This window comes from Hyperolius riggenbachi, chromosome 1 (assembly GCF_040937935.1).
Source record: "Hyperolius riggenbachi isolate aHypRig1 chromosome 1, aHypRig1.pri, whole genome shotgun sequence".
NCBI lineage: Eukaryota > Metazoa > Chordata > Amphibia > Anura > Hyperoliidae > Hyperolius > Hyperolius riggenbachi.
Window position 1 is genome coordinate 469,070,486 of NC_090646.1, and position 13,996 is coordinate 469,084,481.

The window sequence follows — 13,996 nt, forward strand, 5'->3', positions numbered from 1 at the left end:
TTCCCTGAGATGAATCTAATAGCAGTCAATGATTATAGCAAGATACCCAATATTTCTACCTGGAGACTGGAAATCCATATGGAAAATGGCAAAGTAACTTCCTGAAATACAAGAACCAGCCACTTTACATCTTTAGCATTGTTTTGTAATTGGCCTCGCCAAGTTAAAATTGCAAAATTTCAGCAAATGTTTGTTCAGCTTAAACTGCTGTTTATGGAAACACAGTGAGCCATCTCGTACAAATCTAAGAATAGGAATTACTAAGATGTTTGGTCAATAGGAATTACTACGATGCTTAGTCAGCAGGGAGGAAGATATCACTGGAGAGGAGAAATCTTCAAAGGAATCATAATACGAGATTCCATGTCCCGGACAAGAGGAACTACAAGACAAAATGACGAGAAAACTTAAGCAAATAGAAGAAAATCAGTATAAAAACAACATTTCAGGACCTTACATACATGCAGTTTGACATTGTTATCTTAGGGCCTGTCTCTACTCAACAGTTTTTCTGTGCATCAGTTTTTCTGCATGACTTGTCACACCGTTTTGCATTGCTGTAAAAAAATATTCTTTTTGCATGTGAAATATTCATTCAAGTGGGAACTAGCCCATTGATTAACATTGGTTGTAGTTTTCCTATGCAGAAAATGCACAGAAAAACTGACAAGTGGAGACAGGCCCAAACTGAATAGCCAGCACCAAAGCCTATAGCTATGTGCTAACCCATATGTTACTTGAAATGCCCTTTACAGATCGTTTTGGGTGGCAGTTTAGAAATGATCACTATACACAGGGCCGGATTTGTACTTTTTACCGCCCAAGGCCCATTACCTCCAGCCGCCCCAGGACAACAACGTGGTTAGCAGTGGCGGCTCCAGCTTCAGATTTTTTGGGGGGCTCAAAGGGGGCACAAGGGCTGGCAGGCGGGGCTTAGGGGGGAATTTGCAGCGCGCGTCGCGGTGAGAAAAGGGGCGTGGTTATGACATCATGTGGGCGGGGCTAACTAATGTAGTTGTACCAGCTAATGTAGTTACATAAAAAAATATGAAGTAAATGCACATGACAGACAGCGTTTCCCCAGTAAATGCACATAAGAGACAGCTTTTCACCAGTAAATACACGTAATGACAGACAGCCTTTTACCAGTAAATGCGCATAAGAGACAGCTTTTCACCAGCAAATGCACATAAGAGACAGCTTTTCACCAGTAAATGCACATAATGACAGACAGCGTTTCCCCAGTAAATGCATGTAATGAGAGACAGCATTTCACCAGTTAATGCACATAATGACAGACAGCGTTTCCCCAGTAAATGCAAGTAATGAGAGACAGCATTTTACCAGTTAATGCACATAATGACAGACAGCCAGTGTCCCCAGGTAGGGCAGCTCAGGCCTGGCTGGTGGTGGTGGGCTGAGGGCCCCAGGGCAGCTCAGGCCTGGCTGGTGGTGGTGGGCTGAGGGCCCAAGGGCAGCTCAGGCCTGGCTGGTGGTGGTGGGCTGAGGGCCCCAGGGCAGCTCAGGCCTGGTAGGTGGTGGGCTGGGGGTCCCAGGGCAGCTCAGGCCTAGCTGGTGGTGGGCTGAAGGCCTCAGGCTTTGGGGGTGGTGGTAGGCTGGGGGCCCCAGGGCAGCTAAGGCCTGGCTGGTGGTGGGTGGGCTGGGGCCCCCCCGGGGGGTGCTCAGAGTCAGGCCTGGTCGTGGTTAGTGGTGGTGCCTGCTGGTGCTAGGCTCAGGAGGACAGCTCAGGCCTGGATGGCTGACTGTCTGGTGCAAAAACACAATATGGCAGTTGGCCAAGCTGGCTGGAGTGAACAGGACAGTCACAGGACACCCACCTTGTCAGAGTTCTGAGTCCTGTCCTCCTGCTGGCTGTCTTAGCTGAGTACAGCCTCCAGTCCTGTGCGCTGTCCGTGGGGGCCTGACTGCCTGGGTCACTGCCACTGGGTGTGACTGCAGTGAGTGCTGCTGTGCGGCGGAGAGTCTGGAGACTAGAAGTCAGTGACATAGTCTGACTGCCTACTGTAGGAGACAACTAGCTGCGCGGGCAGGCACGGAGAGCGCGCTGCATGTCGCGAAAAAAGTAGGCAGTTACAGTCTGACAGGTTTTGGGCCAGTCCATCTCTTCATGGAGGATTCTCAGGGTTTTCTTTGTTTTCAACAGTATTTCCTGCACAGCAGTTTAACTGCCAAAATAGTAAGATACCAGCCGGCCTCCCTTCTCACACTTGCACACTATTTTGTCAATTAGACTTTGCAACTGCTGTTCAGGAAATGCTGTTGAAAACATAGAAAACTCTGAGAATCCCCCATGAGGAGATGGACTGGCCCAAAACCTGTCGGTTCAGTCAGATATTAACTGCCTACTTTTTTCATGATAGTGGTCCTTTAAAGTGCTGCAGAAGATGTTAGCACTATATAAATACATAATAATAATAATAATAATAATAATAATGTAGGACATTAGACTATGACTATGGTAGGATTAGATTGTGAGCTCCTCTGAGGACAGTCAGTGACATGACTATGTACTCTGTAAAGTGCTGCAGAAGATGTCAGGGCTATATAAATACATAATAATAATATGGTAGGACATTACACTATGACTATGGTAGGATTAGATTGTGAGCTCCTCTGAGGACAGTCAGTGACATGACTATGTACTCTGTAATGTGCTGCAGAAGATGTCAGTGCTATATAAATACATAATAATAATATGGTAGGACATTACACTATGACTATGGTAGGATTAGATTGTGAGCTCCTCTGAGGACAGTCAGTGACATGACTATGTACTCTGTAATGTGCTGCAGAAGATGTCAGTGCTATATAAATACATAATAATAATATGGTAGGACATTACACTATGACTATGGCAGGATTAGACTGTGAGCTCCTCTGAGGACAGTCAGTGACATGACTATGCACTCTGTAATGTGCTGCAGAAGATGTCAGTGCTATATAAATACATAATAATAATATGGTAGGACATTAGGCTATGACTATGGTAGGATTAGACTGTGAGCTCCTCTGCGGATAGTCAGTGACATGACTATGTACTCTGTAAAGTGCTGCAGAGGATGTCAGGGCTATATAAATACATAATAATAATATGGTAGGACATTACACTATGACTATGGTAGGATTAGATTGTGAGCTCCTCTGAGGACAGTCAGTGACATGACTATGTACTCTGTAATGTGCTGCAGAAGATGTCAGTGCTATATAAATACATAATAATAATATGGTAGGACATTACACTATGACTATGGCAGGATTAGACTGTGAGCTCCTCTGAGGACAGTCAGTGACATGACTATGCACTCTGTAATGTGCTGCAGAAGATGTCAGTGCTATATAAATACATAATAATAATATGGTAGGACATTAGGCTATGACTATGGTAGGATTAGACTGTGAGCTCCTCTGCGGATAGTCAGTGACATGACTATGTACTCTGTACATATATCCATATAAAGTAGCTGCAGGGAGAAAGTGCTGGTGATCAAACATAGATACAATTAGGTTGATTCATGACATGTTAATGCGCTAAGCCGCATGGGTTAAACCGGTGATCAGGGTAGCGAGCGCTCTTGGCTACGCATGCTTCTTTGAAGTACAGTGCGATGGTTTGTAGCACGACCGTCATACTTTACTAGTGCGGCCACTGCTAGATGGCCGCTGCTACATTAAATGTAGTAGCAGCCGCACTAGTAAAGTATCACGGTCGTGCTACATACCATCGCACTGTACTTCAAAGAAGCATGCGCAGCGTAGCCAAGAGCGCTCGCTACCCTGATCACCGGTTTAACCCATGCGGCTTAGCGCATTAACATGTCAGGTATCAAAACAGAGTGAACCAGTGATCTCAGAAGACGTGTAATAATAAAAGGAACAAGTGTGAATAGCTGTGCTAAGGCATGCAAAGACAAATGATTGTGGTCAGAGAAGGGAATCAATTCTACCTGATCAAAATGATGAAAGGAATGACGGGTGGATAGAGATAAGAGATGGAAGCCAGACTACAGGAGGACAGAGGAGAGCACCATGCAGCCCTGTTTTAGTAGCTTCGGGAGTCACTGGCTCCCAGGAAGGAAGAAGGAGGAGGAGGGGGGAGAGAGAGGTCATTCATTCTACAGGGATCAGGCAGGCACAGCGTGATTCTAGTCTGCAAAATGCTTTCTGTTTTGCAGACACTTCTCCTCCCTCCCTTCCCTCTCACAGCGCTGACACACGCACAGATACCTGTATGCTGTGCTGAGAGTAGCCACGTCTTCTTGAATCTGAATCTCCCGGCTTGGCTTCTCTGCTCAGCCCCTCCTCCCTCAGTGTCAGAGCAGAGTGGAAAGGAGGGGAGGGGAGGGGCGCTTTCCACCGTGCACTGCAGAATGCAGATCGTAGGAGACTGGGGACAGCGCGGCTGCCTGGTGTACAGTCAATGTACGAGTGCGACAGCCGCCCCAGCTTTTCTGTCGGCAGGTTTCCGCCCTAGGAACTGGCCTAGGAGGCCTGTGCGGAAATCCGGCCCTGACTATACAGGCATGCTGCTAGGCTCCTGCTTTAGCACTGTTCCCCTCTATGGAAAAGGAAGGTGTAGGGGTGTGTGCGTGTGCGCGTGTTCACTCTGCAGGAATTTCCTTTGAAGGAACAAGTTTTTGTGCAGAATCATCTGATGTTTTATTTTCCACAATGCAACGAGGTTCACAGAGAGGAACTTGCATTGGCCCTGACATCACACTGTGGGAGGTCTTTCACCACAATATCAGCCATGCAGACGTCCCTGATGATCTTTTTGAGAAAAACAAAAGTTTGCTTTCCTAAAACAGAAAGAATTTGCGATAATTCAGGTTGGAGTGAGCTCGAGATGTCTCCCAGGCACCACTGCTGAATATATGCAAATTAACCATTGTACCCTAAGAAGCTAAACACACCTCCAGAACCGCTGGAATGCAATGATGTGTCAGCTTGTCTTTTTGAGAAAAGGTTAAAGCGGATCCGAGATGAAAAACTAACTATAACAAGTAACTTCTCTATATATCTTAGCTAAAGTTTAGATAGTTTACACAGCAAATCTAGTTGCAAACAGCTTTAATAGAATAAGAATATTTCTTCCTGTGATACAATGACAGCAGACATGTTTGTAAACATTACACAGAGGCAGGCTTATCTGTATCTTGAGCAAAGAAAACTAATCCCCCCTCCTCCTCCCCTCTGCCTCTGAAATCTCTGGCTAGTAATACCTCCCCCTCCTCCTGCCCAGACTGAGCACCCATGAGCCCTTGCTACTGTCTGAAAGTGCCTTGGCTCTCTGAAAACCTGTGGGAGTGGCTTATTTAGTTTATAGGGTATTAGAGCATTAAAACAAACAAAAAAAGTATTTGGCTTGAGGAATGCCCTATAAACAACAGGAAAGGAACACAATTATGCAATGAGTAAAGTTCATCTCGGATCCACTTTAAGATTTCTTGTGGGAAAGGGGGTATCAGCTACTGATCGGGATGAAGTTCAATCCTTGGTTTAAGTTCCTCTTTAGTCTTGTACAGTAACCAATTTTTGCATGTCACATCAGACCATGGTGAGAATTGAATAAAGTTTAGGAAAATAGTAATTTGATTGCAAAAATATGCACAGACTTGCAGTGAAAGTCTTAAATTAAATCAAAATTATACTTTATACTTTATTTTTTTTATACATTTTTTTTCACTTTCTGATAGGATGGTGAGGTTTGTAAACTATGATCCCTAATAGAGAAAATTTATGTTTACATTTTTTTATTGGCATTTATCATTAGTTACATGGCAACAATCACACAGCAAAACAAAGGAGCAACATGTTTCCAAAGGAGCACATTCAGGATAAATGGCACAATTGTCTGCAATTTGCAATTGGCCCATTTAAAACCAGTTAGAATATTTGATTGGTTCAATTACAAGCTGCATAAGCTAAAATACAATTTGCTTCAACACAATTATTAGTATCTCAATGATGATATCTAGATTACTTGCAGACAATATAGAAAAAAGTCAAGTTTGTAGGGTCACTTATGTTCTTAGGGTCCCGATTTTAACCTTTTCCTCAATTTTTGTGTATGTGTGAGCACTGCAGCACCACATATCCTCTCTAATTCCCCAGCCACACTAAAGGCACATACCCACAACGCAATTTTTTTGAATTTTTTGAGCAATTTTTCCCGCAGTTTTTTTTTTTTTTTTTTAAACAAGCGATAGATTCCGCAATTGTGCAACTTGGGTACATATGCACAATTAAAAGAACAATGTTCTGCGATGCATGACAATTACAACCAGCACGGCGAATTGGATCTTTAAGAACCCCGACGACTCCTGCACAAAGTGCTGCGATCATTTAAACTCTTGTTTGCACCCGTCGTGTGCCGTTGCGTGTTCCAGCGGTAGGAAGATTGATCAGGGGATGTTCGTTTGTCAGGTCACATCACTGTGGGTTTCCCCGATGCATCTTTCGGCGAGTATGTAGCTTAAAGAGGAACTCCAGTGAAAATAATGCAATAAAAAAAAGTGTTTAATGTTTACAATAATTATGTATAAATTATTTAGTGTTTGCTGATTCTAAAATATTTTCTCTCCCTAAATTTACATGCTGACATTTATCACATGGTCAAACACTGTAGGTCCAAAGACCAGCCCTAAAGGTACAGTTACAAGAAAGGTACTCTATTAGAATTAGATAAATTATCTAAAAAAAAAAAAAAAAAAAAAAAAAAAAAAAAAGGTGTGTGTATGTCAACACCAACCTCTAATAGTTATGGGTGCATGTCTACATAAGTATTGGCTAAAACAGCCATGAAGGTCTATACTGTAGTAGCACTGCATATTGTTGTATAGCACCATGTGTTGTATATAGAGCTCTTCCTCACCTAATTGGGTCCATGTCTGGAATGCTATTGTTGTACTCAGGGCTTTATTGCGACAGTAGTAGTGTGGTATGCTGCAAGCACTATCAGCATTACCACCTTTAAATGTCCTCCAGGTCTTCATAGTATTCCATTTCCAGGACTGATTTGGGCCAGCTACACCCCACTCGTTCGAGTGGAGGGAGATCAGCAACGACAACCTATCAGACCTTCATGGCTATTTTAGCCAATACTTATGTAGACAGGTACAAAGGTACCCATTCGGCGAGTGGGTTATTTATCACATGATGACATTTTTACTGCTGGCAGGTAATGTCACTGGAAGGAGATGCTGTTTGTTTTTTTGGAAGTTGGAAACAGCTGTTATTTCCCACAATGCAACAAGGCTCCCACAGTTTGATATCAGGAAATCAGAGCTGTGAGGTGCTAACATCCCACTGTGGGAGGGGTTTCACCACAAAATCAGCCATACAGAGCCCCCTGATCCGTTTGAGAAAAGGAATAGATTTCTCATGAGACGGGGTATCAGCTACTGATTGGGATGAACATAGCGGTGAGGGTTGTCCTAGAGTAATAGAACATATGCGGGAGGCCCACAATAGTGATGTGACTAAACTAAGATTTCTAGGATTAGAACAAGTTGGGCATGACAAACGGGGGGGAGATTGGCATCGCAGGCTTCTGCAGAGAGAAAGCTATTGGATTTCGTACTTTGATGCGGTTGGACCTTTGGGTCTTAATGAGAGAAATAATTTGGCTGTATTCATCTGAGATTTTTTGTTGTTTTTGTTTTATTGTTATTAGTATCCTTTATTACCCCTTTTTTTTTTTAAATTGTTGCCCTTTTAGATTTCCATGGGTCTTGCTGTGCAGTCCATCCCTCTAAGGTGGTGAGTATTCATAAGTATAGTGTTGCATTGGGGCATATTAATAATTGAATTTACTTTCTCTCCCTTATGATGTGGATGGACTGTACTTAGCAACTGTAGACAATGGTGTAGTATGTGAGCAGTAGCCATCTGTAATTTGCACAAAAAATTTTTTAGTGGGTCTGTCTGCTGCCATGTATTTTTTGATGCTATTTATATAAATTGGGATGCAATGGGGCAATTATCCACAAGATGACAGCAGAGCGACTTTTGTTTCTCACTTGGATGGCCTTATTTTGCAGTGTGTATGGATTTATGGCCCTCGCTCGCCCTCTGATGGTTATTTCCTATGTGCGTGTGATACGCATGCGGAGACGCTTTGCGTCAGTTTTGACGCTTTTGACCCGACGTGTTTTTCCTCAGATGTCACGGAGAGGTGACATCAGCTTCCGGTTTAGCGTTCCAATGCCAGGAAATCATTCAGAGAGGCGGCGTTCTTTGCCGGCGTGCGTTCCACACACGGAGGGCGCATCCCAAGCTGAATGATGGCTGCAGCTCGTTAGGGGGTGAGTGTTACACTTATTTAAGGGGTAATCCCAGGGGGGGCAGGTTGTCCTGATGATGCGCCACTGTAACTGACCGGCGCGAAACGGCTGTCGACTATCCCTACTGCCTGTGCCTCTCTTTCCAGTTCCAAGGGGATGTAATGTATACCTTTTACCGACTCAATTAAAAGTGACGTTTTATTGATGTGCAAGGCCTCTTTTTCTCTTTTTGACATGAACTGTTGTACTAAGGTCCTGGCCTTTTGCACTCAGTGTCTTTCAACGTTTTAGCCATTCCTGTGCATTAAGCAACATTTCTTGGATATTACTGATTGGGATGAAGTTTAATTCTTGGTTACAGTTTCTCTTTAAGCCTAATGCAGAGTGGCTCAGGGAGCAACTGATATAATTACCTGATATAGATGCAGGATTATCTCTCCTCTTCCACCACCAAGCGTGCTGTAATGCTGATATCCTCCTTTAGGTCCCAATCACATATCATGTCATCGGGACCCGCAGGAGGATGTCAGTGTTACTGCACCGCTCAGTGGTGGAAGAGGAGAGTCATCCTGCGTCCAGATCAGGTAAATATATCAGTCACTCCCTGCACCGCTCTTCATTAGGTTAGCGAGGCAGCTGAATATAGTTGGCTGAAGCAGCCCTGCCCCAGGTTATCTAAAATGAGACAACTCAGACAGGGCAGTTAAAAAGTTAATTCATGGCTGAGAAGTACAAAGGGGTTTCATTTTCAAAAGGTAGGGCTTTAAAGAGAACCTGAGGTGGGTTTGAAGAATATTATCTGCATACAGAGGCTGGATCTGCCTATACAGCCCAGCCTCTGTTGCCATCCCAAACCCCCCTAAGATCCCCCTGCACTCTGCAATCCCTCATAAATCACAGCCACGCTGCTGACAAACAGCTTGTCAGAGCTGGCTGTGTTTATCTCTATAGTGTCAGTCTGCTGCTCTCCCCGCCTCCTGCAGAACTCCAGTCCCCGCCTGCATCCCTTCCCTCCCTGCTGATTGGAGGGAAGGGACGGGGGCAGAGACCGGAGCTATGCAGGAGGCGGGGGAGCAGCAGAGACTGACATTACAGATGTAAACACAGCCTCACAGCACGGCTGTGATTTATGAGGGATTGCAGAGTGCAGGGGGACCTTAGTGGGGTTTGGGATAGCAGCAGAGGCTGGGCTGTATAGGCAGATCCAGCCTCTGTATGCAGATAACATTCTTTAAACACACCTCGGGTTCTCTTTAAAGGATACCTAACCCAGGACAAAGCTCCCCGAGGTAAGCACAGAGTTCATATTGGATCCACCTACCATCCCCTCTTAAGGGGTGAATGCAGTGTGGAAGAGGAAGAAATGTAAGGGTGATATTAGGGAACATCGCAAGCCTGTCTCTTCCTGTCTGAAAATGTCACTTTAGTCAAAAGTCAAATCTATGAAGAAGTGATTAGGGCTACAAGGGGGAATGAAGAGAGAAAAGAACAATGAACAGAGGTATGTGGATCCAGCATGAACGTACCACTGTGCTTACCTTAGGTAGCTTTGCCTCAGTCAGGTGTACTTTAAAGAGAACCCGAGGTGTGTTTAACCTCCTTGGCGGTAATCCCGAGCTGAGCTCTGGGTATGCCGCCGGAGGTCGCCGCTCAGGCCCTGCTGGGCCGATTTCAGTTCTGAAAAAAGCAGCACACGCAGCTGGCACTTTGCCAGCCGCGTGTGCTGCCCGATCGCCGCCGCTCCGCGGCGATCCGCCGCGTGCAGCGGCGAAAGAGGGTCCCCCCAGCCGCCCGAGCCCAGCCGGAACAAACAGTTCCGGCCGGCGCTAGGGGCTGGATCGGGCGGCTCTGACGTCAGGACGTCGACTGACGTCCATGACGTCACTCCGCTTGTCGCCATGGCGACGAGGAAAGCGAAACAAGATAGGCCGCTCATTGCGGCCTATCTTGTTACTTTCGATTGCCGGAGGCGATCGAAAGTACGGATCAGGAGCGCCCTCTAGTGGGCTTTCATGCAGCCAACTTTCAGTTGGCTGCATGAAATTTTTTTTTTATAAAAAAAAAACCACATTGCAGCCTCCCTGGCAAAATAAATAAACCGCCAGGGAGGTTAAGGGCTGGTTCACACGGGCGTCTGCTGAGCTTTTGCTTGGCATTGCGTTCAAACGCCAGCATTTAAACGCCAGCGTTTAAAAGCTAGCTTTTAAAAGCTTTTGAAAAGCGTTCAAGGCTAGCAGTTCTGGTCTCTGCTATTGTTTCCTCGCGTTTACTGCCTCTGAAAGCAGCATGTTGCTTTTGAGACTAGACGCAACGCTGGGATCTACTGCCAGGCTTTCATGAAAGCCTGCAAAAGCCAGCTCTAAACGCTCCCATTCACTTGCATGGGATGGCAGTAGATCCCAAAAAACGCTGCGTCTGAAACGCTGCGTTAAAGGCCACAAAAACGCCCGTCTGAACCAGCCCTTAAGAATGTTATCTGCATACAGAGGCTGGATCTGCCTATACAGCCCAGCCTCTGTTGCTATCCCAAACCCCACTAAGGTCCCCCTGCACTCTGCAATCCCTCATAAATCACAGCCGTGCTGTGAGGCTCTGTTTACATCTGTAGTGTCAGTCTCGGCTGCTCCCCCGCCTCCTGCATGGCTCCGGTCCCTGCCCCCATCCCTTCCCTCCAATCAGCAGGGAGGGAAGGGATGCAGGCGGGGACTGGAGTTCTGCAGGAGGCGGGGAGAGCAGCAGACTGACACTATAGATATAAACACAGCCAGCTCTGACAAGCTGTTTGTTAGCAGCATGGCTGTGATTTATGAGGGATTGCAGAGTGCAGGGGGACCTTAGGGGGGTTTGGGATAGCAACAGAGGCTAGGCTGTATAGGCAGATCCAGCCTCTGTATGCAGATAATATTCTTCAAACCCACCTCGGGTTCTCTTTAACCATTTCAGCCCGCGGGGATTTTTCACCTTATGCATCAATTTTCACCTCCCATTCATTCGGCAATAACTTTATCACTACCTAACACAATTTAACAAAATTTATTGATCTATATCTTGTTTTTTCCACCATTAATTAGGCTTTCTTTGGGTGGTACGTTTTGCTCAAATTATTTTTTTCTAAATGCATTTTAACAGGATTAAGAAGAAAAAAAAATTGGAAAAAAAAAAGTCTCAGTTTTCGCCCATTATAGCTTTAAAATAATCCACACTACCATAATTAAAACCTATGTATTTTATTTGCCCATTTGTCTCGGTTATGACACCGTTTAAATTTTGTCCCTATCACAACGTATGGCGCCAATATTTTATTTGGAAATAAAGGTGCATTGTTTCCGTTTTGCGTCCATCACTATTTACAAGCTTATAATTTACAAAATGTTCGTAGTATACCCCCTTCACATGCATATTTAAAAAGTAGTTCAGACCCTTAGGTAACTATGTCCTTTATTTTTTTTATTTTTTATTTTTTTATTGTAATCCCCCCCCCCCCCCCCTTAAAATTGTATTTGGGTAATATTTTGTTGTGGGAAATAAACAGTTAATTTTTAATGTTAATAGATGTGTAAATTTTAATGTAAAATGTATGTAGATGTAGTTTTACTATTTGGCCACAAGATGGCCACCTTGAGTTTATTTTTTTCTCCTTGTGCTTCTCGATCACCGGAAGCACAAAGAGGACGGGGAAACTTTTTTTTTGCAGAAAGACTGAAGCCTCTAGTAAGAGAGCTTCGGTTTTTCTGCTGGGGACACGGATCGGTGATCGGGAACCATGTTCCCGTTCACTGATCCCAGGGCTACCGGGGGACAGCAGGAGGGCGCGCGCCGAAGAGCAGCACCGCAGCAGAGCAGCCGCCTGGACGTGAGGATCACGACTGGGCGGCTGAAATGGTTAAATATTACCCTCATCTTGCAGTGTGCTAGGCTGCTTTCCTTATGTGACTTTTGGTCTCCTTTTAACCCCTCCCCCCAAAACATAATGGGTGGTTAGTGATGAATTCAGCGCATACAATTTACCTGTGTAATACACGTTCTCATCCCACCCTCGTTTGGTCCATGCAGCTTTTCTAGTCTCTTCTCTAGACTGTAGGTCTTTGTAAGCTAGAAGACAAAATAGAAGGCAATCTTATCACTACAGTATAGTCCATGTTATGTTGCAAGGAAAAATCCATTATAATATATACTTTAATCATTTTTCAGGAGGCATTAAAGCAGAATGAAACCCAGCATTTCTTCTTTGCTCTAACCGATTATTTACAGCATATTATATACAACCAGCATTTTTTTTTTTTTTTTTACTAGAACAGCATTCAAAGGGTTAACCACAGGCCTTAGAAGCTTCCCTGCAGGGAAAGCTGGACAAATCCAAACTAGAGATAATGTTATCTTGTGTTTAACTGCATCAAGTGTGGAATGTAAACAAACCCTTCTCTGACAAGTCAGACTCTCCTGAAGACAGCGAGACAATCAGAAAGCATTTCTGCTTACGTTAGAAGATGAATAAAACTGTTATAAATAAAATGCAAAGACAGCTTCCAAAGCAAAAAAAAGTGCACTTTGGGAACGTATAATTTCTAAATAAATAATACTTATGCACAAAAGCAAATATGATAACTGCATGGCAGTAAAAAGTAGGAAAACACATTTTTATTGAATATTATGTCAGGGTTTTAGACCGCTTTAAGCAATTTTTCTATGAGCTCTAAGTGCACCAGCAAATTTGTCCATGGCTCCAATATGCACATGTAATTGACTGGCTGTTGACAGTATTTTGGTCCTGGCCCACGACTGGCATCAGTCAGGATATCAACTTTTGCAAAATGTGCAATGCATATTTTCGTGAATCGGCTTATCAGATCTGATCTATTACCTGGCCAGCTGTTAGTCATAGAAATGCTCTGTTGGATGCACAATTGCTAAGTGCGCCTTATTGTGCACTTACCTTAAAGGGATACTTAAGCCATGACTAAAAAAAACATTTTTACTTACCTGGGGCTTCTACCAGCCCTCTGCAGCCGTCCTGTGCCCTCGCACTCACTTCCGGATCCTCCTGTCCCCGGCTAGGGGACCAAAAGATTTGTGAGTGACTGCGAGGGCACGGGATGGCTGCAGGGAGCTGGTAGAAGCCCCAAGTAGGTAAAAATTATTTTTTTAATCATGGCTTAAGTATCCCTTTAAACAAACCGTGATTCACCTTCAAAACTAGTGCAGAGCTAACACTTATTAGCAAAAGACAACAACAAGGAATTTGTGCAAGAGCACAGCTATTTATACATCAGGTACCATAAAAGTTTTCTAGACCTACCCCAGAGGTGGTGTACCACATATAACTCTCCAATCTGAGAGAAAAATCCCCCCACAGCCTCCTGGTTCTCCTGACGGTACTTGATAGCGCGAGCCCTAGAAAAGTCCAGAGAAAAAAAAAAATAATACTTATGGAAGCATCAGACAAAAGTAGCACACTAACACATTACAAGGTTTCAAACTTTTGCAGACAACAATATTATTATTATTATTATTTAGTATTTATATAGCGCCGACATATTACGCAGCGCTGTACAGTATATATATATCTTGTCACTAACTGTCCCTCAAAGGAGCTCACAATCTAATCCCTACCATTGCCATATGTCTATATTATGTAGTGTAAGTACTGTAGTCTAGGGCCAATTTTAGGGGGAGCCAATTAACTTATCTGTATG

The 13,996-nt window shown here is 44.3% G+C and overlaps 1 protein-coding gene across 1 annotated transcript in view; it reads right to left on the bottom strand.

The window, feature by feature from the left end:
* NIPSNAP1 (nipsnap homolog 1) overlaps window positions 1-13,996 on the bottom strand; it is a 46,588-nt gene continuing 32,592 nt past the window's right edge. Inside the window, exons 8-10 of the mRNA XM_068271493.1 lie at window positions 13,600-13,694; window positions 12,312-12,395; window positions 1-382 (exon numbers count right to left, since the gene is read on the bottom strand). Of these exons, the coding sequence (XP_068127594.1) occupies window positions 318-382; window positions 12,312-12,395; window positions 13,600-13,694 (244 nt within the window). The 3' untranslated portion in view covers window positions 1-317. The remainder of the gene's footprint in view (window positions 383-12,311; window positions 12,396-13,599; window positions 13,695-13,996) is intronic.